The sequence below is a fragment of the Taudactylus pleione genome, unplaced genomic scaffold (assembly GCF_031769625.1).
Source record: "Taudactylus pleione unplaced genomic scaffold, aTauple2 ptg000201l, whole genome shotgun sequence".
NCBI classification, from domain to species: Eukaryota; Metazoa; Chordata; class Amphibia; order Anura; family Myobatrachidae; genus Taudactylus; species Taudactylus pleione.
Window position 1 is genome coordinate 30,510,962 of NW_028284603.1, and position 26,434 is coordinate 30,537,395.

A 26,434-nucleotide genomic window follows, 5' to 3' on the forward strand; every position below is an offset into this window, starting at 1 on the left:
CAAGACAAGCATGATTGGAACAGGTTTCTAAGAGTTGGGTAAGTTATATCAACAGTCTCTAGGTACACAGTGACTGTCGCCATGACGATGCCAGCACCTGGATCCCGACAAAGGAGTTATCCTACTTAGAGCTTTTTGACTGTGCAGTCTTACAATTTTAACCATGCCACTTACCTGAGTGATTAAACTTAAACATCCGCACAATGTGGTTATGTTGATAAACTCACTGTGGACTAGTCTGCATATAAATGTTCACCAAAAAAAAAAAAAAAAGCACAAATACTACTCAAAGGACAAAGCATAAAATAAAATCAGTAATAATGAAAATAAGTTTTACATAAACAAAGGCATTAAAAAGAAAAGTGAAAAAAATGCGAGAATGTTTACCTGATATAATATATATGTGCACTGTTTCACAATTGCAAATAAAGCATTTTATGCACATCTGGAAGAGCTGCGGGAACCTCTGGGGAGGATTCTAAAGCTTAGCAGAACAGCCCAATCTATGTTTAGGAACTCGAGACCTCGAGAAATTTCAGACCACTTGAGGAAATCCTTTGCCTTCCCTGCGACTGCCTCAGGCCCAGAGATGTCCGTAGCCATCACTGATCACATGATATCTGTACAGCAGGTGATCCAAACAATGGCTGCATATAGGTTTAGGCAGCCTGGCTCCAGAACACCCACATTGTGGATTAAAACAGGGCTTGACAATTTTTTCTAAAATCTAGGAGCCAGAATGAAGGTGTCGGAGCCAGACCACCGTCCCCTCAAAAAAATTACAGGAGTGAGTGAGGAGCACAGCGGTGTGTGTTATACAACCTTTATACACACTATACTAGTCCACAAAATGATCACCGTTTAATGGATACAGTAAAATGGGGGCCTTCTCACTGCTCTGCACAGCTCCCCTGCTCCACCCCCCACCCTCCAGTAATAACGGGCCACATTTCACATAAAACAATGGTGCCAGAAAGTACAACAAAACCCCCCTCGCATCGTGGTCACAGCACTATCCCTCTGAAGCCGCTACGCAATTGCTAGCCACGTATAGACCCTACTACCGGAGAGCTCTAGGCAGCCGGAGATAGGAGACAGTAGACAGCCGCGACGTACAGGAGGATCAGTGTAGACTGGGACAAACAGTAGGGATCAGAGCAGGCCAGGATGGAAAGGAGTCGTCAGTGCAGGCCGGGATGGACAGAGGCACAGCAGTCACCGCAGGCGACATTCAGCACATGCACTCCTGTGCATGATATGAACACCGCAATCCTATAGGCACGAATCATCTACCGGAGCTGATGACGATCTGCTTCCTCCCTCACTGCAAAATCTAGTAGCCAGGGCAACCTGGCTCCCGGGATTTGTCGAGCCCTGGTAAAAAGCTTGTTACATAAAAAAGGCGCACAGCCTATATACACACTCTGGTATAGTACAAGTAGAACAAATCTAACACACATGGGGGGGTGATTAAATTGTTTTATTTGGCACGCTAATTAATGGGCGACCAATGTAGCAATTCAATTGTTTTGGCCCCCATTAATTATTGCGCTTGTCGCGACCAGGTTTAGCCACGTAAAACACCTAAATCCGTCCTTGTTAGGGTGACCTCAGAAGGGTGCGAGCAGAAATGCCACCGTTTATCGCACCTGAAAGGAGAAACAATTGAATTGCTTTGTCGGGCGTCCATTAGTCAGAGCTGCCAGCGAAAACGATTGAAATCACCCCCAAGCTAGCCAAGTATAAATAATATGTAAATTACAAGTATTTAATGGGGGGAAATGCAATTGTTTTAACACGGCAGCAGCTCCTAACTAAAGTGACAGTAGCTATTGAATCGTTTATGTTGCTGGGTGCAATTGCCATGGGTTCCTATTTCTGCTTGCACCCCTCCTGAGGTGGCGAGCAGAAATCCGCCTAAAGTCGAGATTTTGGGTGTCCAAACTCATCGCGCCCAGTTGTTTGCACAATGCAATTGGGTGCGACATGCACGATATGTAATGGGCGCCCGCAACACTAACGCATATAGGCAAAACAACTGAATATCGCCTGTCAGGACCCCATAACTCACAGGCGCACATATACAAATGAAATAGATATATATATATATATATATATATCTCTATCTGTGTGTATGTATGTGTATGTATATATATATATATCACACATATACATATATACACACACACACACACACACACACACAGGTTGAGCCTCCCATATCCAAATATTCACAGATATGGAATTTTTTTACAATGAAAGATAGTGACACCTTTGCTTTTTGATGGTTCAGTGTACACAAACTTTGTTTAAAACACAAAATTATTAAAAATATTGCAGAAAATTTCAAGCCTTGTGTATAAGCTATATACTGTATGAAACTTAAGTGAATTTCATGTATGTACACAAATTTTGTTTGAGCCACATTATTAAAAATATTGCATAAAATGACCTTCAGGCTCTGTGTATAAGGTGTATATGAAACAAATGAAATTCATGTATGTACACAAACTTTGTTTGAGCTACAAAATTATTGATAATATTGTATAAAATTACCTGCAGGCTGTGTGCATAAGGTGTATATAAAACATTAATGCATTCTATATTCAGATTTGGGTGCCATTCCCAAGATATTTCATTATGGTATGCAAATATTACAAACTATGGAATATTCTGTGATAAATACTCTGATTAATTTATAAGTAACTGATACTTCAGTATGAATCCCCGTTGTTTGGTACGCATCAGCGTGAAATAATAGGCGGCACTCCACGGCTTTGTAAATACGATGTCATGTTTTTTATTTATCTGAATACATCTTATTTACAAAGCCGTGGAGGGACGCCTATTTTTTCCTGCTGGTGCATACCAAACAACGGGGAGAAATTATATTATATACACACACACATAATATATATATATATATATATTTATATTACACACAGTACCACAACATATGCTATTTAACAGTTTTTGTACTGTGATAAACCATGAGCATCCTGCTGCTTTTCACAATAGACCCTTCCTGTTTTATAAAACAGGATGTAAGAAGTGCAAAAGATAGTTACATTTTACATGGAACATAGAAGTAATAAAAAGGTTAATGTATATGAAAATGTTACTAAGAACCATATATTCGTAAAAGGTTTTAGTCGAGTTTATTTGTGTTATAAGCTCTGCAAATGCACAGCAATGAGGAGGCATCCAGCAAGGCTAGGCATCTCACCAACATATCTATTGATGCTGCATCATAGATATACATTGAAAAGTTCCTTAGTATTCAAGTAGACAGGACACCTCAGGAGAACGTGGCGGCTCCCTTACTGTCTGCAATAAGTAGACCTGTCAAGATCTTCATTTACCAAAGAAAATCAGAAGGCCGTCTAGGTAAAAGGCTTTTATGATTGAGCTAAAATAAAATGCATGATTATGGGGCGGTTTAATGGTTGTTTTATTATTCGCAAGACTTGTGTGCCTACTGTAATATAATGTTTTCAATTTTTTTTCCAAAAACCGCTCCGAAATGGTCATTTTTTATTTATTATTCAGTTAGGTCGAGGACATATTTTTAAAACTTATCCAACACTTTTTTGTAAAAAAAAAAAAAAAAAAACAACTATATTTTTTTGAATGCTATATACACACACCATAAAAATACCATTTTATGGTATATAGTAGTGATGGCCATTGACTGTACCATCGATGGCCGAGGGTTCAACAATCGATAGAAACATTGACTGTTTGAGACCATAGCTGCAGATGTTTCCACAACATCGGGTTGGGGGGCTGATAGAGATATATATATATATATATATATATATATATATATCCATATCCAATTAGTTCATTCACTATAAATGAACGAGGGCACTCTCCAAAGTCAATCCTTTAAATCAATTGTTTTATTCGGGCTAGTTAATGCCACATAGATAATAGACATCCGATCAAAATTTAACAAATGCCTTATGTCTGTCAACGTTTCGGTTCACGTCGAACCTTCATCAGGACAATTTATTCCAATCAAAACATAAATTGCATATAATCAATCAACATGATCAAAAACAGTTTCTGTGAAAAAAAACAAAACAAAAAACAAAAGATAGTCCATCAGGTTCCATTTACCTTTGAGAACTAAAGCACAACTATCCGGATGTGCTTGAACATTAAATTACCAAAAAAACGCGAATGCTTGCCTCTATGTGTATTAAATGTCAATAACGCTAAACAATGATACTGTAGTGTCCAAATAAAAGCAAATGTTTATCAATGGCCACCCCATAATAAGATATGAGAATGTGAAAATATACAAACATAATCTGGCCATCTTCCAGTTCCTACGTGTCATGAGAAGCAGTGATCACACTTTAAGGGACAGACAATTGAAAGAGATGACAGTCAAGTTTCTTGAGAGAGGCTACAGGATGAAAACGCTCCAGCGATGTCTTAGCAAGGCAGAGGAGATCTTCTTAGACAACACAGGTGATATTGAAAGCAGGTCAAAGAAACAATGTCCGATATTCATCACGAGATATGATAATTGCGAACCTAAAACTCAGAAGGCTCTCAAGAAATTCTGGCATATTATATCTAGGGATAAGTCATGTGGGTCCCCCAATTATGGAATTTAAACAAGGACCTAATCTTAAACAACTTTTAATGAGGCCAACCACACACCCGGGCAGCAAAAATTAAATGATAGAGGCCATGACATCTAAAAGCCTGGTAGTTTTTATTGTAGTAATTGCATGCAGTACGTGCACCTCTATGTTGGTGGGACCTATGTTCCCACAACCACACTCCGGCCGCAAAATCAAGATTCGTTACCATCTGCATTGTGCTTTGGATCACTTGATATATATTTTGATTTGTTCCTGTGGACTTTATTATGTGGAGCTGACCTCAAGTAAATTCAGAGACCGTATGGCCAACCACAGGGCTTCAATAAGGGCAGCCTTGAACACAGGCTCTACTGACAAACCCGTGGCCAGGCAGTTTTTGGAGAAAGGGCATCAAATTGCCAGCCTGAAATGCAAATGAACTGACTTGACACCACCTCCTGAGTTTGGGGGCGATAGACTTCAAATATTGAAAAAGCGTGAAAGTTATTCGATTTACTAGTTGGACACGGTGGCCCCTAGGGGCCTTAATGAATACAATCCATTGCATATATTTTTATAAACACAATGGTGACATACTGGTGGTGTTTGGTTTTACCTCTATCATCGTTAGGTGGTGTATTCTTTAGTCGCAATGCATTGCATTGGTTTTTTATCCTTGGGTTTATCACTTTTTTCCCACACGTCTCATTTTGCACACTAGTGCGCTGCAGGTACTTTCATTGCATGACGTTGGCAGTCATGGATTTTTCTTTTCCGTTTTATGTAACCATCACCTTGGGGTTCAGTTCTTGTGTCACTTTGCTCTGCCTAAATATTTATGTTCTTGACTTTTTGTGTCATAGTATTATTGATTTGTCTGTTTGATTTTCATACTTTTGTATATATCATTTTGGTGAGTATTGTGTATTGTTAGATTTTTATGCGTGTGCTATCTATGAATACGCTCAGATTACAGGTTCCAACACCATTGTTTTATAGTAGATCATAGCTAGTAACAGTTTTTTTTGCTTTGTACATCAGTAGTATTGACCACCCGTACATTAATCCATATATGTGTTTATATACTGTCAGCGCGATCTGTCATAGGCTGCCTACAGTAACCATGTTGTTTACACTGTCAGCACCACATTGAACCCCAAGGTGATGGTTACATAAGGCATTTGTTAAATTTGGATCGGATGTCTATTATCCATGTGGCATTAACTAGCCCGAATAAAAACGGATTTAAAGGATTGACTTTGGAGAGTGCCCTCGTACATTTATAGTGAATGAACAAATTGGATATTTTTGGATCAATTGCGATTCTAGTTGCGTATCATCGGGTCCTAAGCCACGGCAATTTCTGTTCTCTGGCCAGTATGAAGTGATGCTCTGCAATAAACTATAGCAGTGGTTCCCAAACTGGTGCAATGGGTTGGTGGCCCAGTACCAACTCACGCTTATTTATGGTCAATGTGACAGGCAAACCAGTGCTGGTGGCTGCCAATCAAAAATTACATGGATAAAAAACAAAACCCACAACCCTGACCACCACATAACTATCCCCAAGGATAACATACAGTATAAGCACAATTTATTTACTTTAATAACTTTCGCTGAATTACTCAATAACTCATTCTTGGCCTACAGGTGCCATGTAATAAATACAGATACTCTGGGGTACCGTCATTAAAGAAAGTTTGGGAACCTCTGAACTATAGGTTAATCGTGGGAAAACGATTATTTATTGCATAGGTCTTTCAAAAATGTGGTAGGTGATATTAGGAAGCATTTTTCTATTTATTGGACACTTCTTTTCAAAAACTTATCCTATGTAAAGCTCAGGAAACCAGAAAGAACAATAAATAATTACAGTTTGATGATCATGTCATACTAAGAAAGTCCAAACACCTCCCTTTACAGCGACTGGGGACAGTATTACATAGAATGAGTCACATCTAGGAGTAAAATATTTTAAGAAACCAGGAAAGAGATGTATCCAGTGAGATCAATAAAATAAGGACTCGCATAAATTATGGGTTGGCAATATTCAGAATTCTTGATTATTGCGCGTCAAAACAAGCAGGCTTTGAGATATCCCCAGAGACGCATCTGAAGCTATACTCCACGGAGATTAACAGCATTGTGAAATATCAAGAGATGTCTCAGATATACCTCCATTGGGAGTCCAGATACAGATCTAAATTAAACAGTAGTTACAAATAATAATAACCACCCCTGATTATATGGACAGGATAGTAAATTATAGGTGAGGGTACGACAATCACACCCACATTTTACTGCTCTGAAACCACTGTATAACTGAAGGAAAAATAGAGTCACTGGGCCTATATTGATAAAATTATTAGTACAGCGGGGATTTTTTCAGGTAGTCGACATTCAGAATGTCAACAGGTTCTGAATGTCGACAGATTGTCAACATGGACAATAGGTCAACAAAAAATATGTCAGCATACAAATAGGTTAACATGGTTAAAATGTTTTGTTTTTATATTTAGGACTAGATTGAGGGATAGGCTAAAATAAGCAGAAAAAAAAAAAAAAACATGTAAAATGTCGAGATTCTGAACATGACATTTTAAACACGTCAACCTAATCGTATGTCCGCATATTGGTGGTCAATTGTTCATGTTGGCATTCTGACGACCTTCCGACTGGTGACAATGGCGCATGTCCAAAAAGGGTGTGTGGCATTTCAAAGGAGGGTCCCTATCACACCCCCCCCCCCCCCCTTTCCATCACTTTAGTGGCCGTGTTCAGGTCACACCAAGATGCTGAGCTGCCCCCAAACTGTTCCCGCACTTTATCTATTCACCCTCTCGGCACAGTGATCCCCCATCTCCCCAACTTTTTACCCTAGCGGGACACTGTGGCCTGTGCAGGGCGTGTCACCCTGCTGGAACACTATACCTTCCGAATGTCGACTAATCACACCAAACATGTAGAGCATGTACTGTAACACAGAGCAACCAGTCAGATATTAGAAATGAAAGTGTGTATCACGCTGTACCATCACAAAAGTATTATATTCGTATTACTATAAATTACAGCATTTGGGTTTTGCCAATAGACATAAGTACAGACATGTAAAGAAACAGGAATTTATGAAATACAAATTTCCAGCAAAAAAAAAGTGTTGATGCGGGTGCGGCGGGAGGAATTCATTGTGTTGTTAAACGGACCCAGGAATGGGTGCCCAGAAGCATTCAATGGACGTGCTGTAAACCCGCAACTAGAGGATTTCTGCTCGCACCCTCCTAGGTGCAAGCTGAAATCAGACTAAACTAGTGCCGCGATGGTAATTGCAGGCTTACCGCATGCGCTAACAGCATCGTGTACGGCACTTAAAGTCGGAGAATGCGGTTTACTGCAACTAAACCCAAACTGCATCTGCTGACTTCAGTGCAGTGCGCGATGCGGACAATTGCACTCATTCCCGGCGCTATTCAACATCACGTTCACTTGAATTCCCCCAAAAGTAACAAAAACCTTGCATCACATTAATCTAACCAATATAGGGTGCTGTTTCTTTTTAAACTTCTAGGTGGCAGTGTTACTACCAAAGTCTATGGAGAAAGCTACTACACAGGAAGAAAACAAAAGCATTGTCAAAATAAACAACACTTCTTTCCATAAACTTTGAATAATAGATCTGTCATTCTTGAAAGAACTGGCTCATGTTACAGGCATGGTCACACAACCAGCTATAGCAAGTTCCTCTTAAAATGATTATTGTTGCTCAGTGGGTTAAGGCAATGACTGCCCTGAAAGGGGAATAGGTGACTCCCAACCACCTACAGCGCATACAAATTTTCTAAACAACTACATCAAGATTGAAAGACAAAACAAATGCCTTCGGTTAAGGCCTCAAAGTTTTTTTCCTTTAGAATATACTATAAAAACAATAACAAACGTTTACACAGAAATTGGGTGCAAGGCAAAAAAACAAGTAACTGTGCAACTGGTCAAACCATGATGCAATGCAAGGAGTGCAAATACATTTATTTTTCTGTATGCAGGGTAAACACAAGCCGCTTTTGCATGTAGCCAGTCTCTCCACTTTCAAATGTTCATATTTCCCAGTCTGTACCTGTATTTTTCCAGCATTTCCTGGAAAAGGGGAGTGTGGTCTCTCTGGGAGGGGGCAAGCCTTGTGGCATGCCATCTTTCCTTCACTCTAGGGGGCGTACCCAGCTGGCCTGCCCCCAAGCTCTCCCCGCACCGTGAACTGATGCTGTGGGTCCGCTAACATCAGCGTGTGATCAACAGGGCGTCACCATAAGGGCAGGGCTCATATTAGCGCTTTAAAAATCAGGTAGGCCCCCGCTGAAACAGCCTAGCAGGAACGTTAACGTAACTTACTAATCAACAAAGATCAAAAGCTTTTTCCTGCTGGGTAATGCCATCTTGAGATGGCGTTCCTCTATACCCAGGCAATAGGGACTTGCAAAGTTGGAAAGGTGTCATTTTCGCCGCGCCAGTCAACTGCAATACAGATTATTAGTTAGCACCAATTTTAATAAATAGACCTGCTGGTTTTGGGCTATTTACACATATGCAGACATTGGGCCAAATCCAATTAGCCGCGATAAAGTTAAGTTTTCTCCGGAGAAAACATTTCGAACCATTCGCCTGAATTTGCTGCTTTTTGCATGTTTGCGCGCTCCCGTTTAACCGGCCAATCCACAATAACACAGTCGCACGATAATTCTTGTATTGAAGACTGGCGAAAAGTGCAGGTGAAAATGGGGAAATCAGCCTATATCCCAAAACAAGGTCAACTGAGATAGGGGAGTAGTGTAGAAGTGTGTTAGTGGACATAATCAATTGTGTCAAATGGCGTATATGCATTTTCCTATAACAGTGAAAAATGATAGAATGCAAGTTTTTTTTTGGCCAAAATAAATGCTGCAGTTAAATTAGGAGTACATTAAAATGGGTGCAAGTATATTGGTTTCATTTTAGGGCACGTTTAAAAAAAATTATATTATAATATATATATATATATATATATATATATATATATATATATATATATATATATATATATATATCTCCTGGTGCAGCCACCTGCAAATGTTTAAAGACACATGTACCACCCATGCCTAATTAGTCATTACAGGGGGTGTCCAAAGTCCCCACATTTTTACCCAAATATTGGGACTTTGCTTTTTACAATCTCTGAATTGATAAGTTGTGCAATTTGCGATAATTCCTATAAAAAGTTAATCATTTTTGCCGAAAAATTCTCTGAAATTAAATTTTATTGGGGAAAAAAAATAAAAGTTATCGCGGCTAAATGGATATGCCACAGCATAGCTACAACAATGCTAACCAAATGTGCGAGAAAAGAAGAGAAAGCAGTTGTGTGAACGGACCCATAAATATATTTAACACCTCAAGTACATGAACCCTTCTCATATTCACAGCATTTACAAAGGTTGGACAGGAAAAAGTTGATTGATCGCCAGGATAACATTATCAGTCTCCCAGAGGACCAATGACAAGTGATACAATAAACACTACGCAGCTTATTAACTGTGGTTAAACAGAGTACAGTGACCACAAAAGAGGCAGCGATCCTTCAGATCTCTTTAAAATCAACCATATAACCTGTGTAATGGCAATATTAGAATGTATGAATAAATGTACATTGCAACCAATGTTTTCACATGGCACTATTCGAGTTCCTGAAGTCCATGACAAAAGGTTATCCTATGATAATCATACTCTATGAGGACTAACACACTGGTTAGTGAATAACAACACTTCTGGAATGAGTTCCCGGAGCTATTTAATTGGCCGCACTGTTAATACGCGACTGGAGCAATTCTTGCTCGCATCCTCATTAGGTACAAGCAGAAATCTCACTAAACTAGAGCCACACTTATGATGGATAATGCAACTAAACACCCAGCATAAGGGCTGTAACCTGCATCTCCCGACTTAAGTGCAGGGAGCGATGGGGACAACTGAACAGATGCGGGCACTCATTCCCGGTGCTATTCAAAATTGCAATTAATTGACTTGCCCCCTAAGGGGCTAATGCAGCGGGAGCAGTACACCAGTTTACTTAGCGTACCACAGTGTTTGCAATACGCGCTACAGCGCATATTTTAAAGAGCTGGGTCCCCCGGGGACGCGCTGTGCTGCTGTCCTGTGCGGAACAGCGAGTCTCCGGGGACACGACCCAGCCGCCCTGCACGCTGCCGCATAGTTTAAAAGCACCGCTGTCAAATAGACGCCGGTAATAATGGGACACGCCCGAGCGGCAGGGGGCGCTGACGCGCTCCCCCAAGATCCCATAACAATAGCGTGGTTGTGGCGTCACTTTGCTGGACATTGCACATGTTGCGGTGCCTGGCGCCGGCGGCAGTCCCAGTGGCAATACTAGCAGTGTGCGGGGGCCGGTGATAAGTCACCGTCAGCGTGCGTGTGTATGTGGCGCTGTGCTTGTGCTGCAGCTATATAGCATATCCCGGCAGCTGCTCCTCATCCGCGGAGCGAGGAGGTGTAGCCCCATCATCTGCCTGCCGGGAGATGAGCACCACCGACAGCTGCGCGGCCATGACTCTGCTGGGCAAAGCCCACACTCTCAACCTCATGAAATGGGCCCGCCTGATACACACGTGTGTGTGTGTGTGTGTGTGTGTGTGTGTGTGTGTGTGTGTGTGTGTGTGTGTGTGTGTGTGTGTGGTTTTTTTTTTATGCAGGGAGTAGTGGGGGGGTTGTTGTTGATGCAGGGAGTAGTGGGGGGGTTGTTGTTGATGCAGGGAGTAGTGGGGGGGTTGTTGTTGATGCAGGGAGTAGTGGGGCGGTTGTTGATGCAGGGAGTAGTGGGGGGGGTTGTTGATGATGCAGGGAGTAGTGGGGGGGTTGTCGATGCAGGGAGTAGAGGGGGGGGTTGTCGATGCAGGGAGTAGGGGGGGGGGGTTGTTACTGGTGCTGGCAGTAGTGGGGGAAGTCCCAGGAGTTGTTCCCATTGATGTGCAGCCTCTGATTCCTATAGGTGGGCTCTTTGTACATGGGCCTGCATGATAAGCCTGCTGATGGCGAAATAAATATTAATGGCGTTAGCTGACGGGGCCCGTGTCGGAAATGCATCGCATTCCAGATATTGGTAAATCTGGCAGCATTGCATCCCCCATAGAAACCCATGGGGGAGGCGGCTGTCAGCGGGAATGGAGGGATCGCAGTGGATATTGGATCCCTCCATTCCGGGGGAAACGTAATATTTGAGGTAAGCCTCAGAAAAATGGTGTTTTCTTGGATTTTACCTCAAATATTCAATGATAAATGGGGCCCTAAAACTTTAGTTGGCTAACACTGGCAGCTCTGATGTTGATTACCAGCACATGAGTCTATTATGGAAAAATGTCTCATTGTGCAATAAAGATTAACAAAATGTTTTACTAGCTAACTAATGCTTTACAAAACGGTTTAGCATTCATTATTTTTTTCTGTTCAAGTTGTTAGATTTTCATAAGACTTTCATTGAAGAGGTCAGATAGGACCCTAATTTTTTTGGCTCACCGCGATCACTGGTACCATGTGCGATTTTGCTCTGCACATGCTCTGAAAGCAGGACACATGCATATGCACAATCGTAGGCTGAGCGCAGTAAGGTCATGTCCACAAAGACCTGAAGAAGCAAACATGTACGCTTTTAGTGAGAGCTGGTTTATTTTATTTTTTTAACCAGAATTTACACCTATTGTGCCAACAACTCTGCACCAGCCCCTTAATCTGTTGATCAGCTTTTCCAATAAGGATTTTTTTTCTCTTTTTCTTACCTCAACAGATCACAATATAGAACATCCCCCAGTATAAGGCAGCTGTTTTGAGGTTAGATTTCTCCTGAAGTCTGACAGAGGAGTGCGGCAATACAGGATGTTCTGCACCTCAGGGCCTGAATGACCAAGGCTACACTCTGAACAGATTCCAGGCTTCCCTCACAGTGTATAGTACAGAACTCCACACAGAAGGAAGGCAAATGTTTCACTGACTGATTAATCTATTAATCTGGCCTCAGAGGAAGTGCCTTATCTTGGGAATTAATATATTTATTCACCAGGGGCAGGTGTATAAAATAAATAAAAAAATAATAAATATCTCACACACACACACACACACACACACAATATGCACCACAGAGAGATGACTCATGCTGAATTCTGAGGTAAAACTTACATTTCCTTTATATAGTGGATCTAAAACATGGAATTTCTGCCCAAAAATTAGCTTAAGTTGCTTGTGCCGGTGGCCGTCAGTGATGGGCGGCCGATAGAGCAATTTAATTGTTACTATGCTCTAGCGTGAACATCCGCCGCATTCTACTTGCCCCCTCGAGGTGGTGAGCAGAAACGTGGAAGAATGCTTGGTTTGAGCGCCCAGTAGCCAGGACTTTAGACAGGTTTAGCTGCTAAACCCTGATTAATTGGGCACGACAAGTGCGATAATTAATGGGCACCCAAAACAATTGAATTGCTCCAACGGAACCCCATTAATTATTGCGGCGCCTAAAACAATTGAACTCAGCCCAATGTAAATAAACTTCCAAGTCTGCATTCTACCTGGACCAAATTAGTCACAGACCTGTATATTTTATGTTTTTTGCTTCACACATGCACCCAGGGGAGGCCAGCAATTTCCAGCTATGCCAATAAACATGAAAACGTGGCATATCAATTTACTAATCAACAAAGAACTGGCACCATTACAGAGATACAAGAGGCTCCATTAGGGTGGAAATCAATTGTTTGCACCCCCTTCGCGCCCGATGGAGCTACTCAATTGTGACTCCTGTATGACGCGATCAGCTGCCGATGCTTCAGCTCACACACCCCTGCCCAAACTGCACTTTTCACGATCGCGCCCAGCACTTTGGTCAGGTGCAGCTTTTTTACACGGCTAAGCTCAACCTCTATGAGCACAATAATTGGTATCAGTTGAATATTGCCCTGCGATATGTCGTCACTTTAGACGGGAGATCGGGCACACTGAGACAATTGAATTCCGCCCTTAGAGTCTGACCTTAAACTCAGTGACTTTGCAAGAGATACACAGTTACAAAATGCATTAAAGAGAGTGTCTTTGCTTTGAGATGCAGCATGGTAGGTGCTACCATGCGTAGTCTGCATACAGTTACAGCATGATCCCCTTTAAGAAGCCATAACACTTGCAGGTTCTGAATGGCTAGAGCACAGGTTCTCAAACTCGGACCCCAAACAGTGCATGTTTTCCAGGTCTCATCACAGAATCATAAGTGAAAATATTAGCTCCACCTGTGGATCTTTTAACAGGTGTCAGTGAGTAATGACTACACCTGTGCACCTACCAGGAGACCTGGAAAATGTGACCTGTGTGGGGTCCTTAGGACAGAGTTTGAGAACCACTGGGATAGAGCAATGGTAAGCGATCATGATAACGTTCAGCAGCGCTATCTAAGCTACTTTTGATTGGCAGATTACGTATCAACAATTGATCGTTCATTTACTTTTGGACTACTGTAGCAAAAGAAACTTCCCATTGGGCACGATTCAATTCAACGCAAATTGAATAGCGCCGGGAAGGAGCTCCCGGAGCTATTCAATTCAGTGCGCTGTTTTGTCAGAGAATGCAGGTTCTCGCACCCCTGCTCCTTAAACATGGCGTTTAGTTGCGAGAACCGGCATTTTCTGACTAAACTGCCCGGTGCGATGCGGTTTCCGCAGCGTAAGGGAAGAAAACAGCATTGCGCCTGTAATTATGTCAGATTTCTGCTTACACCCCAGGAGGGAATGTGAGAAGAAATCCTTAGTCGGGCTTAACAGCACACTGAACTGAATAGCTCCAGGGGGCTCATTCCCGGCACTATTCAATTCACGTTGAATTGAATCGAGCCCATTGATATTTCCATGGTTTAAACAGCAGAAGTGGAGGTGCTGTTACTTTTATATGAAAAATATGACTTTTACATTTAATAACTGTACAGCCATGATTCTCTCTTGTGTATTATGACACTTCATTACACTGCATACTAATAAGATACTTTTGACTTTAATAGGTACCACTAACAATGTTGCTCCAGGTCTCTATCCGACCATTAGGAGTAAATACATACCTGACACATCAGGTACAAAAACTACTCATTATAAACAGGGTGCATCCTGATATGCAATGTAAGTGCCTTCCCCCATGTACATTCGGTGAGCAAATGCGTACAATGCTAAATGAGCCCCAAAGTGCATAAGCCTTGGTGTTTTTAATAGTAGCCTTAATCAGAACGCATTGCCATAATAAAGGTAATAAGCGGTGCACATTGCAACCATCATGTTTAATATATTTACACAACTAATGGATGCAGCAAGTTGGTACAAATCAAATAAAACCCATCTGGCTTGAAGCATAATTGCCTATGCATATTGTCATATATATATCTGCATGCATGGAAAGCATGGCTCGCAGGGAATAAATGTGCTGAATTACTGAAATCTATGAAGAATTGTTCTATTAAAAACACAGGCTGGCTCCCGGCTATGATTAAACACAGGATCAGATTACCAGTGTAATGTACAGGCCTGTGATCTTCTGAAGGTGACATGGCAGGGTGTAAGGAAAGAGTCAGACATAACCTTTGTGTACACCAGTATCACATATCACAAAACTGACATCAACCAATGAGATAAATGCTTTACCTTATGGGGAAAGCAGAGCAACTATTGGAGAATGACCTCTGGGGTTTCAATAAAAAAAAGACCACACCTTGTTGATATGAGATAGATAGATCTATATATTTTAATAATAATAATAAAGAGATAATTCAAGCTCTTTGGCATATAGTAGCAGCAGTACAACATGACTGCATGACCTCACATCAATTAACTTTATTGGTAAAGAGCGAGATCAACAAGCCAGATAAAATCTTAATAGAGCATTAACTTCAACAGACAATAACCTGCGTAATATTTAAGTGTACAGCAAAAAAAATCTTTAATTAAAGGATGGAAAAGACCACACACACACACACTTACTTCACTCGACAGTCGCCAGATCGTTACAGGTACTACAGTTTGGCCGGCGCTGCAGGTCCCTCTGTGTATGACTGAGACAGGACGGACCATTCACGCTTTTCTATATCTATTACATGGTTCTTTTAACTAGAGCTCTAGCTTTTATTTTAGACTATTTGGACTACATACATGCTTGTTATCCTGAAAACTTAGCTTTCATAAAACTTTTCCTGCTCAGAGGTCTGAGATGCTTTGATCTGAAGTAGTAATGCATGCAAACATTGTACAATTTCCCAGATCTCCAATGCTAAGTAGACAGAGCTCAGAGTCAGAGCTTTTTTTTGCACTTTTCAGATTAATATCCCTTTTACACCGAAGCTAAAACCCAGGTTTTTGAAGGGTTAACCCAGGCAGCTCCCTGGTGTAAAAGGGGAGAGAGAGTTGGATCGCCGGGTCGAGTGACCCGGCAATCCAACCCAGGTAACTAGCAGGGTTCAACACGGGCGTAGCCTGTGAAATCCTGCTGTGAGAACAGCGCACTCTGGGTCACGATGACCTGGAGTGCGCTGCTAGCCGGCCGATTGGTCCGGCTTCAGTGGCGCTTGGAGATGACGTCATCTCCTAGCGACCACGTTCACTCTGCAAAAGCCGGGTCTATGCAGACCCGACTTGCGGTGTGAGCTGCGCTGACTCGGGAATATCCCGAGTCGGCAAAATTCAGGGTCTGATCCGGATAGGAACTTTGTTCCAACTCCTGGTCAGACCGGGAATTTAGGTGGAAAAGGGGTATAATAAAAAAAAGCATGAAAAGCACATTAAAAATAGGTGAAATAAGAAACATTGGCACCATTCCTACTTATATCTTCTAACATTTGAAACGTAAAGGCAAGCCGGAGCACTGGTACTGCAGAATCAACAGAAATCCATATTTTCAAGTTATTGTTCAACAATGACAAAAAAAAAATAACAATCCATTTTGGCAGCTGGGTCACAGTTTGATGCCCAGTGTGTGCACATGAATCGTATCACTGTAAGGCCCCTCTTACACCTCTGTCAATAGGTTACATCAGAAAAGTCTGTTGAATTTCATATACAACGTAAAACAAAAAGGAGCATGATTGGTAATTGCAGTAATTGGTTTTATGGCATTTGTTTCCAGTTGCTCTTTTCCCCAGCCTAGCACTCCTAAACCCAAGGTGTTAATTCACATATCCTCCAGGGGCAAGCATGGCAGTGACTAGCTCTCTAGAATCTCTAATTACTACTTGTTTTGATTATGTACTTGGGTTTTATTAAATGATCATGGAACGCCTGTCTTCACACTTCAGCTGGGGCTGGAGGATACGTCATTTAACCAATAAATTACAGTGTTTCACTTATTGGCCGGTGACAAACTGTGCAAAGCCTCTATTGTTAGAAGTGTCCCCAAAATATTCTAAATAACCGCATCTCCCACTGAGCAATACAATATTTACACATCTTTATGGTTGAAAATACTAAACACGTATACGATCTCCAACAACTGTATAAAAACACAAACTAGTGGACAAAAAAAAAAACGAAATCGTTTGCTGACGGACAAGTAAGAGAAATGGATACCCAGCGCTAAACCAGTAAGAGGATCAAGCGGTAGTGCAGCAGTAGGAAACGAGGTGACCGTAAACCTCACTGAAAGAACAAGCAAGAAATGTACTGCGCTCTACTACTTGAGTTGGGACATTAGTGAACACAAATGGAGCATATAAAATAAATTGGTTTAATAAACACAGATAGCACAGAAGATAAATATATCGTATACAAATAGCAAATTCACATACATAAAATAAAAATATATAAAAAGTACAATAAATGAAACTGAGACAATTGAAAAGTGAACGCAAAAGAGAGTTGATCAAGCTCTCTAATTGTAGGTATAGAAAAACACCTCTAATCTCATGTGAAAACCACGGACTTGGCTGGTTGTTGCTATTGGATAAAAATGTAAAGTAAATCCGGATTGCAATAGAATTACTTCAGAGAAGTATAATGATGGCAAAATTCTAAATAATTTTCTTGGAGATTCTCTTATATAAACACACAGGTGACTTCTCGTATGATGTATCCTTATCAGTTTATAAATGGACCCATATGTATGCAAGCAGTGCGCTTGAAGTTCATACAGACAGTCACTTATAGCTCAAATAATGGCGTTTATACATGAAGTGTCCTGCACAGTGTAGAGGGAGGCCCCTGATTTATTGAGCTGCTGTGAGGAATAGGCTGCACCCGTCTCTGCGTGGCCTCAGCAGTGTAGGTGAAATGACGGGCAGGGGCAGCAGTCCACGCTTCTAGGTAGCAGGGCGTGTGTCCCGGCTCCCGTCTCTACGTCCCGGTAGCGAAAGACCCAGGCAGGTGCAGGGTTCACCAGCAGTCGCTAGTGATTTACCGGGCAATAACGTGGCTGCATCCAGGCAAGGTAAGGTGACGGGCAGGGGCAGCAATCAGCGTTTCCAGGTACCAGCGCGTGAGTCCCGGCTCTCGTCTCCACGTCTCAGCGGTAAAGGACTGTAGCAGATGTAGGGCTAGATGGCGGTCACTGATCAGTTGCCGGATAGTTGCCAGATGGGGTAGAGAGTGATGGCAAAGTGAGAAGAGAATCTCCGGTAGACCAGGAGGGAGCGGCAACGCGTTTCGGCTACCTCTGTAGCCTTTTTCAAGCTAAGATGCTCCCCACCATCCATTATCCGGTTTAAATAGCATAGGAACATGGGTGATTGGGTAATTAATTTATCCAGTATAGTCATCAGCTGTTTGGCATATTCAAAAGGATTCAGCTGGAAAAATCCCAAATCAGTCCCATGTTCTTCTGAACTTGTAGTAGTTCACTCTAAATTATCCAAGTACATAGGTAGTATTCCTGGCATAGAAAGACACATACACCCTATGCCTAATAAATTAACTTAATCTTATTATAAATATAAATTGCAATGAGATTATAAAAACTAACATTAATAAAAAATAATATATTATTTAGATAATTAAAAATCATGATAATAATTAAAAATATTATTATTATTAATAATAAATATTATTCTAGCCTAACGTCCCAACAACAAATATGACACAATCTACTAGTCTAACAAGAAAGGAGAAAGAGGACCCAAATAAATATATTCATTAAAACAAGACAATCAATTCATAGCAAGTATCAAGGTATCTATAAAACGATAGTGTCTCGATGTTTATGTCATTGTAATAGTATGTTATCTTTGAAAGATGTTTTAGTCACAGAGGCATAAATGCAAATCCCAGTATGTGTACAGCATGCATACACATAAGCATATGCATTACACCCATATATATACTAGGGGTGAGCGGGTTCGGTTTTACTCGGATCTTTAAACGGCATTTTATTGGCTATCGCCTATCATGTGTTTTGGATAGCCAATATAATAAATCCGAATTTGCGGTAAAGTGGCGATAAGAACCGAGTAAATCCTAGTAAAACCGAGCCTGCACATCCCTAATATATACATACGCGCATAAATATACATACACACATTGGGCGGAATTCAATTGTTTTCGCGGCCCGCATCTCCCGTCTAAAGTGACAGGAGATCGCGGGCCGCTATGCAATTGTCCAAGATTTTCATGTTGATCGCGCCCATAGAGGTCAGGTCTAGCCGCGTAAAGCAGCTAAACCCGACCAAAGTGCTGGGCGCGATGTCGAAAAGTGATGTTTAGGCGCCCAAACATGTCACTTTTTGCACATTTCAGCTCTCATCCCCCAGGGCCTGCGAGCTGAAATGTAGCGCTGGCAGCTCATCGTGCCCGACAGGAGCAAGAATTGAATAGCTCCGTCGGGCACGATATGGGCTGGAAAGAATTGAATTCCGCCCATAGTGTTCACTGTAGGTCCGGCGGGAGGCAGGGCGCCGGACCCAGAGTTAGGGCACTTTGCGCGAGTCGAAGACGCGTGCCTGAAAAGGGGGCGTGGCCAACGAAAAGGGGGCATGCCTTTATGACGCGCCCCCTTTTCGTCACTCCTGGGGGCGTGCCCGGCACTAACGGACATGCTGGGCAGCCCCCAAGCTCTGCAGTCACTGTGAATGGATGCCGGGCGCATGCGCCCGGCGTACATTCACCGGCTGTGACCTCAGCGCCACCGTTTTGACCACCAGCGGGACACAGCGACCCACGGGTGGAGGCAGAACCCGCAGGCTGTCTCAGCGGACTGCCGCACTGGAGGGCAGGGCGCGTTCTGCCCTTCAGAAATAGGGCAGGGCGCGGCGCCCCGCTAAAACAGCCTAGCGGAAACACTACACATAAATAAACATATACATATGTGTACATACACCGCGTGCATGTGGATAAAGATAAAATAACCCCCTTAGAGTATACAAATATGGCTTCTATATAGATGGTGATATTAGCCAAATACGGAGGTGTTATTCTTTTAGATCTCATAAATCTAATAGTAATAGCAATAATATGCCATGTAATATTCAAATAATATATTATATTCTCAACATAAGCGTTTATAGATAATCTTCAGAATTACCAAACAATAGCCGCTGATCTCTGAGAACACCTCCATAAAAATAGGGGGATGGATATAAAAAAGGTTCATGTACATCAGTACACACATACACCCATATGAATAAATACCTTAACAAATAGGTAAGGAGTCCCAGAGAAGGATCAAGTAACTGGGAACAGGATGAAAGAGAGAGAGGAAAGGAAAAGAAGATAGGAAAAGGAAGGAGAGGGTGAGGAGGATGTGGGAGGGAGAGATCACACCACTGACCGGTCAGTACATATGGGGTAATGTCGGCCACCCCACAACCTCACCTATAACCAACAAGGCCAAAACTAATCATAGAATTCCAGAGCCTCATTAAGACCATCTGGAGATAATGTTTGAAGTCTGAAGATCCATTTCGATTCGGCTTTGCATAATTTATTGAATCTATCGCCGCCTCTGATGGTTCTACCTATACTCTCTATCCCCGATACTCTCAAGCAAGTAGGATCACTATGGTGAACCTCAGAGAAGTGTCTCCAGGCCTTTTATTACATTTAGTCTGTGTTCACGAAAATGTTCTTTAAGTTTCCTAGTAGTGCGTCCCACATATTGGATAGGACAGCTGCAGCTTAAGGTGCCCACACACATACCGATGTGATCTCAATCACAGGATGTGTACGATTTCCCCCTGAACTCTCCCTGGGAGCTCCCTGGCAGTCCTGCACACGATTTGGTCTGAAAATGTTGCCAATTGGAAACACGATCTATCGTGCCTCCTAACTACTCCAGTTCATCCTGACTTGAGATTGTCTGATCTGCCCTACAGCACGGCAGATCGGAGGATGCGATTTGCGACCTGCGGAGATGCGCATCATGATCGTGAGTGTGGACACACGATTTCTTCACGATTTGGCCATATTTTACACAATCAGTCGTTCCAATTGCGTCGAAATCGGCCAGATCGGGTAAAATATCGCTATGTGTGTGGGCACCTTTAGAACATAAACAGCATAAGTGGATTGGCAATTAATAAAACAATTGATATCAAAAGTGGTGCCCGTGCTTACGGATGATATTTGTTTATTTTTATTAATTATATATCTACAAGTAAGGCATCTTGTGTAGTTACACAAAAAACATCCCTTTGGTTTCGTAGGGAGCCATGTATCCGTGCTCACTGTGCCATTGATCTTAGTATTAGAAAAGGTACTTGGAGCCAACAAATTTTTCAAGTTTCTGTTCTTTTTAAAAACTATAGTAGGTTTAGGGGAAAGGATATTAGAGAGAATCTGTTCACATTGTAGAATCTTTTTTATAATAATTTTTATTGATGATGGACTTGATTCATTATTAAATTGAGAAATAAACAATACTGATGTATCTTTTTTATGTTTTGTTTTTGTTATTTCTAATGATGTGTATTCATTTAACGTATTGTTCTGTATAGAAACAGAGGTTCTGGCCATCTCAGTGTTAGTACTCTTAAGGGAAGCAATGTCTTGTAATGGTGCACTGTTTCAGCATGAATTCTAGCTCCCTCTATCAGTCCCAGTGGGTACCCTTTGTTCAGAAACTTGTCCTCCAGTTTGTCAGCATGCAGAAGAAAATCCTCGTCTCTTGTACAATTGCGCCTAATCCTACCCATTTGGCTTTTTGGGATATCAATCCAAGGGCGGTGATGTCCGCTATTATAATGAAGATAGGAGCTACAGTCCACGTTTTTAGTATATAGAGTTGAGATGTTTTTATCGTCTGCAGCTGACAAAGTGACATCCAAAAAAAATCAATACAAATGTGACTAAAGTGCGAGGTGAAACGTAAATTCATAGTATTAGTGTTCAAAAAAGCTGTGAAATTAGTGACCGAATTAATATCCCCATCCCAAACAAAAAATAAATTATCTATATAACGCCCATAGAACACCAGACTAGCTCCAGCTGGTCCATCATATACATATGACTCTTGAAACCTGCCCATATTAATGTTGGCAAAGCTAGGAGCGAATCTGGTGCCCATGGCCGTCCCGTGAATCTGTAAGTAGTGGGTGGACTGAAAATAAAATTATGTGTCAAAATAAACTGAATACAATTTAATAAGCACTTCTGTTGGTCCTCAGAGGTATTGGCATCCCTAGTCAATGTTTGGCTGACCGCCGAAATTCGAGCCTCATGTGGGATGTTAGTATATAATGCCTGTACGTCCAGGGTAAGGAAACTGTACCCAGGACGCCAGGTGATATTTTTCAATTTATCTAACAGATCCATGGTGTCACGAATATATGACCTCTGAGTCACAACATAGTTTTGTAAAAAGTGGTCAACAAAAAATGACAAATTAGAAGTGAGTGAATCAATCCCCAAAATAATTGGACGCCCCGGTGGTGAAACTAAAGACTTATGAATCTTAGGTAATTAATAAAACACCGGTGTGACTGGGTGACAATTAAACAATGAAATTCATACTCATCGATGAGATTAGATGTGTTTTTCTATACCTACAATTAGAGAGCTTGATCAACTCTTTTGCATTCAATTTTCATTTTTCAGTTGTCTCAGTTTCATTAATTTATTGTCCTTTTATATATTTTTATTTTATTTTATGTATGTGAATTTGTTATTTGTATACGATATATTTGTACATGATATATTTATCTTCTGTGCTATCTCTGTGTTTAATAAACAAATTTATTTTATGTTCTATGCTCCATTTGTGTTCACTAATGCAGTAGAGCGCAGTATATTTCTTGTTTGACGGACAAATAACTTTTGAAGAAAGTGTTACAATCATCAAGAGATGGACGTACAAGTGCAGTTTTTTTTTTTTTTTGCAAGAATATTTTAGAATCTTGCCGAGCTCAGCAAGTGTCTATATGTGTCACATACTCACATGGGGGGGGAATTCATATTATGTGCCACCAATTATAGTAGTGCCTACATCACAAGTTTTTCCTCGCACATCTATAGGGTCCACACAAGAGATTTTAAAATGAATGTAAAAATCGGTCAACAACTAAAAATTGCTTACATGTCACACATTATAGAGTTTTACCAACATGATCATATTTCTAGACAAAACACACTTAAGTGGAGATTGGGTGGACAAACGAACAGTTTTAAAAGGAGATCATCTAATATCAAAAGTTAGAAATACATGTTTGCAGCTGGATAATGGAGATTTTCCAATGCTCAGATTTAGCAATCTCAAATTAGTTATGAACAAATAGATAGTGCAAATAAGCAGGAGGAAATTTCATAAAAGTGAGCAATGGAAAGTCACACAGTCCCAGAAGCCACAGCTGACTGCCCGGGCTGCTTTCACCAACTGCTCAGAAAGCTCACTCAACGACATCCGTGCAGTAACCCGAACCATTTTTACATCAGCACTTAAAACATAATCAGACTTTGTGGGGGGGATGCAATTGGGTTTGTTTTTTTGCGCCCTCTCGTGGCCAATCTCCTGTCTAAAGGTGACAGGATGATATTTGAGAGACTAAAAGCCAGACTTTTTGCGGATTTCTGCTCGCCACCTTAGATGAGTGCGAGCAGAAATTAATGCCGCGTATACACTCGCGCCCTTCTATAGATGCAATTAAATAGCTCCTATTGGGCGCCCCAAAAAAACAATTGAATCCCCCCAGCGCATTTTTTTTGTGCATTTATTTTCAATCTGTACAGCAAGGGGCTCAATTCAATTCAGCGCTAGCTGAACAGCCCCGGGAGGGAGCTCCTGGAGCGACTTAATTCACCGCGCTGTTTGGTACAGCTAAAGGATTTATTCTGGCAACACCCCCCGAAGGTGCAAGGAGAAATCCGACAAAAGTGCCGACTGCGCGTCTGTTTTCCTACTTAGCGCAGCACTAACAGCCTCGCAGTTAGCAACTTTAGTCGGAGAATGGCATTATCCGACTTAAGTGGCGGACTGAGCATTGCGGCGAATGAAATAGCTCCGGGAGCTCCCTCACGGGGCTGTTCAGCATCGCACTAAATTGAATCGGGCCCAATGAGTATGAATACAAGTCCCACAAACAAATGGCACTAACACACCATGTCATCCAAGCACTGTGACCTCCTCAATATAACCACTTCATATTGCCAGAAGCCTTACAGCAGCTTTTTCTCCATTCTAACCTGCACGGCTACACCAGATTTCAGGAATAATCAATGGATTTGCAAACACAACAAGCATGCGAAATCAATACAGATCAGATATCTCACACGATGGACAGGACAGGGCCAGCTGATCACTGATTGTCACTTTACCGATCATGATGAATGTACTAACATGCAATTGTTTAAACATAAAGTTGGTGAACAAAATCCATTACGAAAAACTAAATGAACATCACAACTAAAATAAAAATTTAAACAAGCAATATTTAAGAGGATATACAACATGGCAAGAGAATTAAAGGCATATACATTCTGTTGTGAACGAGCAGAGCACAAGTAATTTCACCATGGCACAGCTGCTCCAAATGACTCCATGGAAAACTTCATAGATTCTGTTTCTGCTGAACAGGAAGTCGGTAGTGCACAGGGAAATAACTTCTCCATACATTAAGTCACACACTTTCAGAACACAACTTGCATTTTACTTGGCTAAACAGTTGCATGAAACATCCTTAAAAGGAAGGCTTACCTGTGTATCCCGCAGTCCAGCCCCACGATGCTACCATAGCCAAGAGCCATTTAAACATGACTCCTTCAATACACCAGAAAAGTTTTCTGTCTATAAGTCTGAGAGGTTGCAGAGCTACTAAATATAATACATAGGATGGAATAGCAACCATATTGTTGATGAACATGAAGGCGAACCGTAGGACAATTTTCAAAATAAGAAATCCCATCTTCCTGATCCTATCCAGGGTGACTGCCATCTTGCCCACGCAGAGCCAAATCAGTGCCTGGAGGCAACAGAGGGAAATAAAAAGATTAAAAAAAAGGAGGGACAATAGTAAATCAGATGGCCAGCGGTATCTGACATTAGTAACCAATAAAGATTTATTTAAAAAAAAAAAAAAAAAAAAAAAAATGGATGTAGTACAGCATTAAGGCACAAAATAAAGAAATGTAAAGGGTTACAGAATGGATCTAGAGAAGCACTGCTATAGATAAGGTTCTGTGTTGACATGCAAATCTTGATTAGAATTACTGTGTGTCACACAGCCTAGCAGTCCCTGCCAAAACAGCCTCTTTGCTAATAAGGATGAGCGTCTACTATCACAAAGCTGTGACATCCATCTCCTAACACTCCTCCCTCACTTACAGACAGCCCTGAGAAAAACACAATGCAATGACAACATTGCCCGGGCCCATTTCTGTCACTTGAACAAGGTCGCAGGACAAATCTCTGTGCTACACTAACTAGGCTACTACCCAATCCTGTGTGTGTACAGGTATGCAAGGGCAGCCCAGAGTTACACATGCACACAAGTGTCTCAATTACATGCTGCTGGCAACGTTTATGCAAGGAATATTGGAATAATGAGAAAATGTACATTCCTAGGCATATAAATTAGTTATTATCCTTTATTTATATGGCGCCACAAGGGATCCGCAGCACCTTTCAAAGTACAAAAAGAAAAAAAGAAAAAAAAAAAGAAACCGTATGAATAGGTAACACAGGAATGAAAGTGACATACAATACAAAACATTGCAGAACATGGACATTGTTTATAAACACTGCTGTATCAGCTGTCAGAAATCGGCCAAAGATTGGGTGCTGTAGTAGGCAGTGGGGAGGATATGGCGGTAGAAGCAAGGGAAGGAAAGAAAAGCATATGAGGGAAGAGGGCCCTGCTCATGATACCCAGTGTTCTCCCCAGGCTTTATGTTGCAGGCGCAACTTCTGGCAAGAAACAGCTACTGCCCGGCACGTCGCAATCACCCCAAAGCACCGCGTCCCCTGTGGTGCCAGTAAGTGGAGACAGTATATAAAGTCTTATTTCAAGTTTAAATCACTATAAGGTCAGGATTTAAATATTTTTTTTATTGTGAAGGCCCCCACCCGGCTACTTCTTGATGCCACCCGGCTGCTAAAATTTTCTGGGGAGAACACTGATCGCTTAAAGGAGGATAAGACAGACGGGTGACAGAGTGGAGAGACAGTGAGCATGGAGCAGCAGGTGAGGATGAGAGCTGGTGGGCTTTGATGAAGAAGTGGGTCTTGAGAGCCTAGAATAGAAAAGAAGGGAGCGCTGATAGAAGTCATAAAACATTTAATAGCAATTCATGAGGATAGATAAAAATCACATATAAGAGAACATAAAATGTATAATGCACATGGGTACAGATAGAAGCTAAGTCTTGTATAATTGAGTA

At 41.5% G+C, this 26,434-nt stretch overlaps 1 protein-coding gene across 3 annotated transcripts in view; it reads right to left on the bottom strand.

The window, feature by feature from the left end:
* The window catches only part of LPGAT1 (lysophosphatidylglycerol acyltransferase 1), a 153,923-nt gene that overhangs the window by 114,367 nt on the left and 13,122 nt on the right, over nucleotides 1-26,434 (bottom strand). For all 3 annotated transcript variants that reach the window (XR_015878990.1, XM_088477550.1, XM_088477549.1), the window contains exon 2: nucleotides 24,753-25,017. Coding sequence is in view for 2 of the 3 variants with exons in the window: in XM_088477550.1 (XP_088333676.1) it covers nucleotides 24,753-24,990 (238 nt within the window). In the remaining variant the exon portion in view is untranslated. The remainder of the gene's footprint in view (nucleotides 1-24,752; nucleotides 25,018-26,434) is intronic.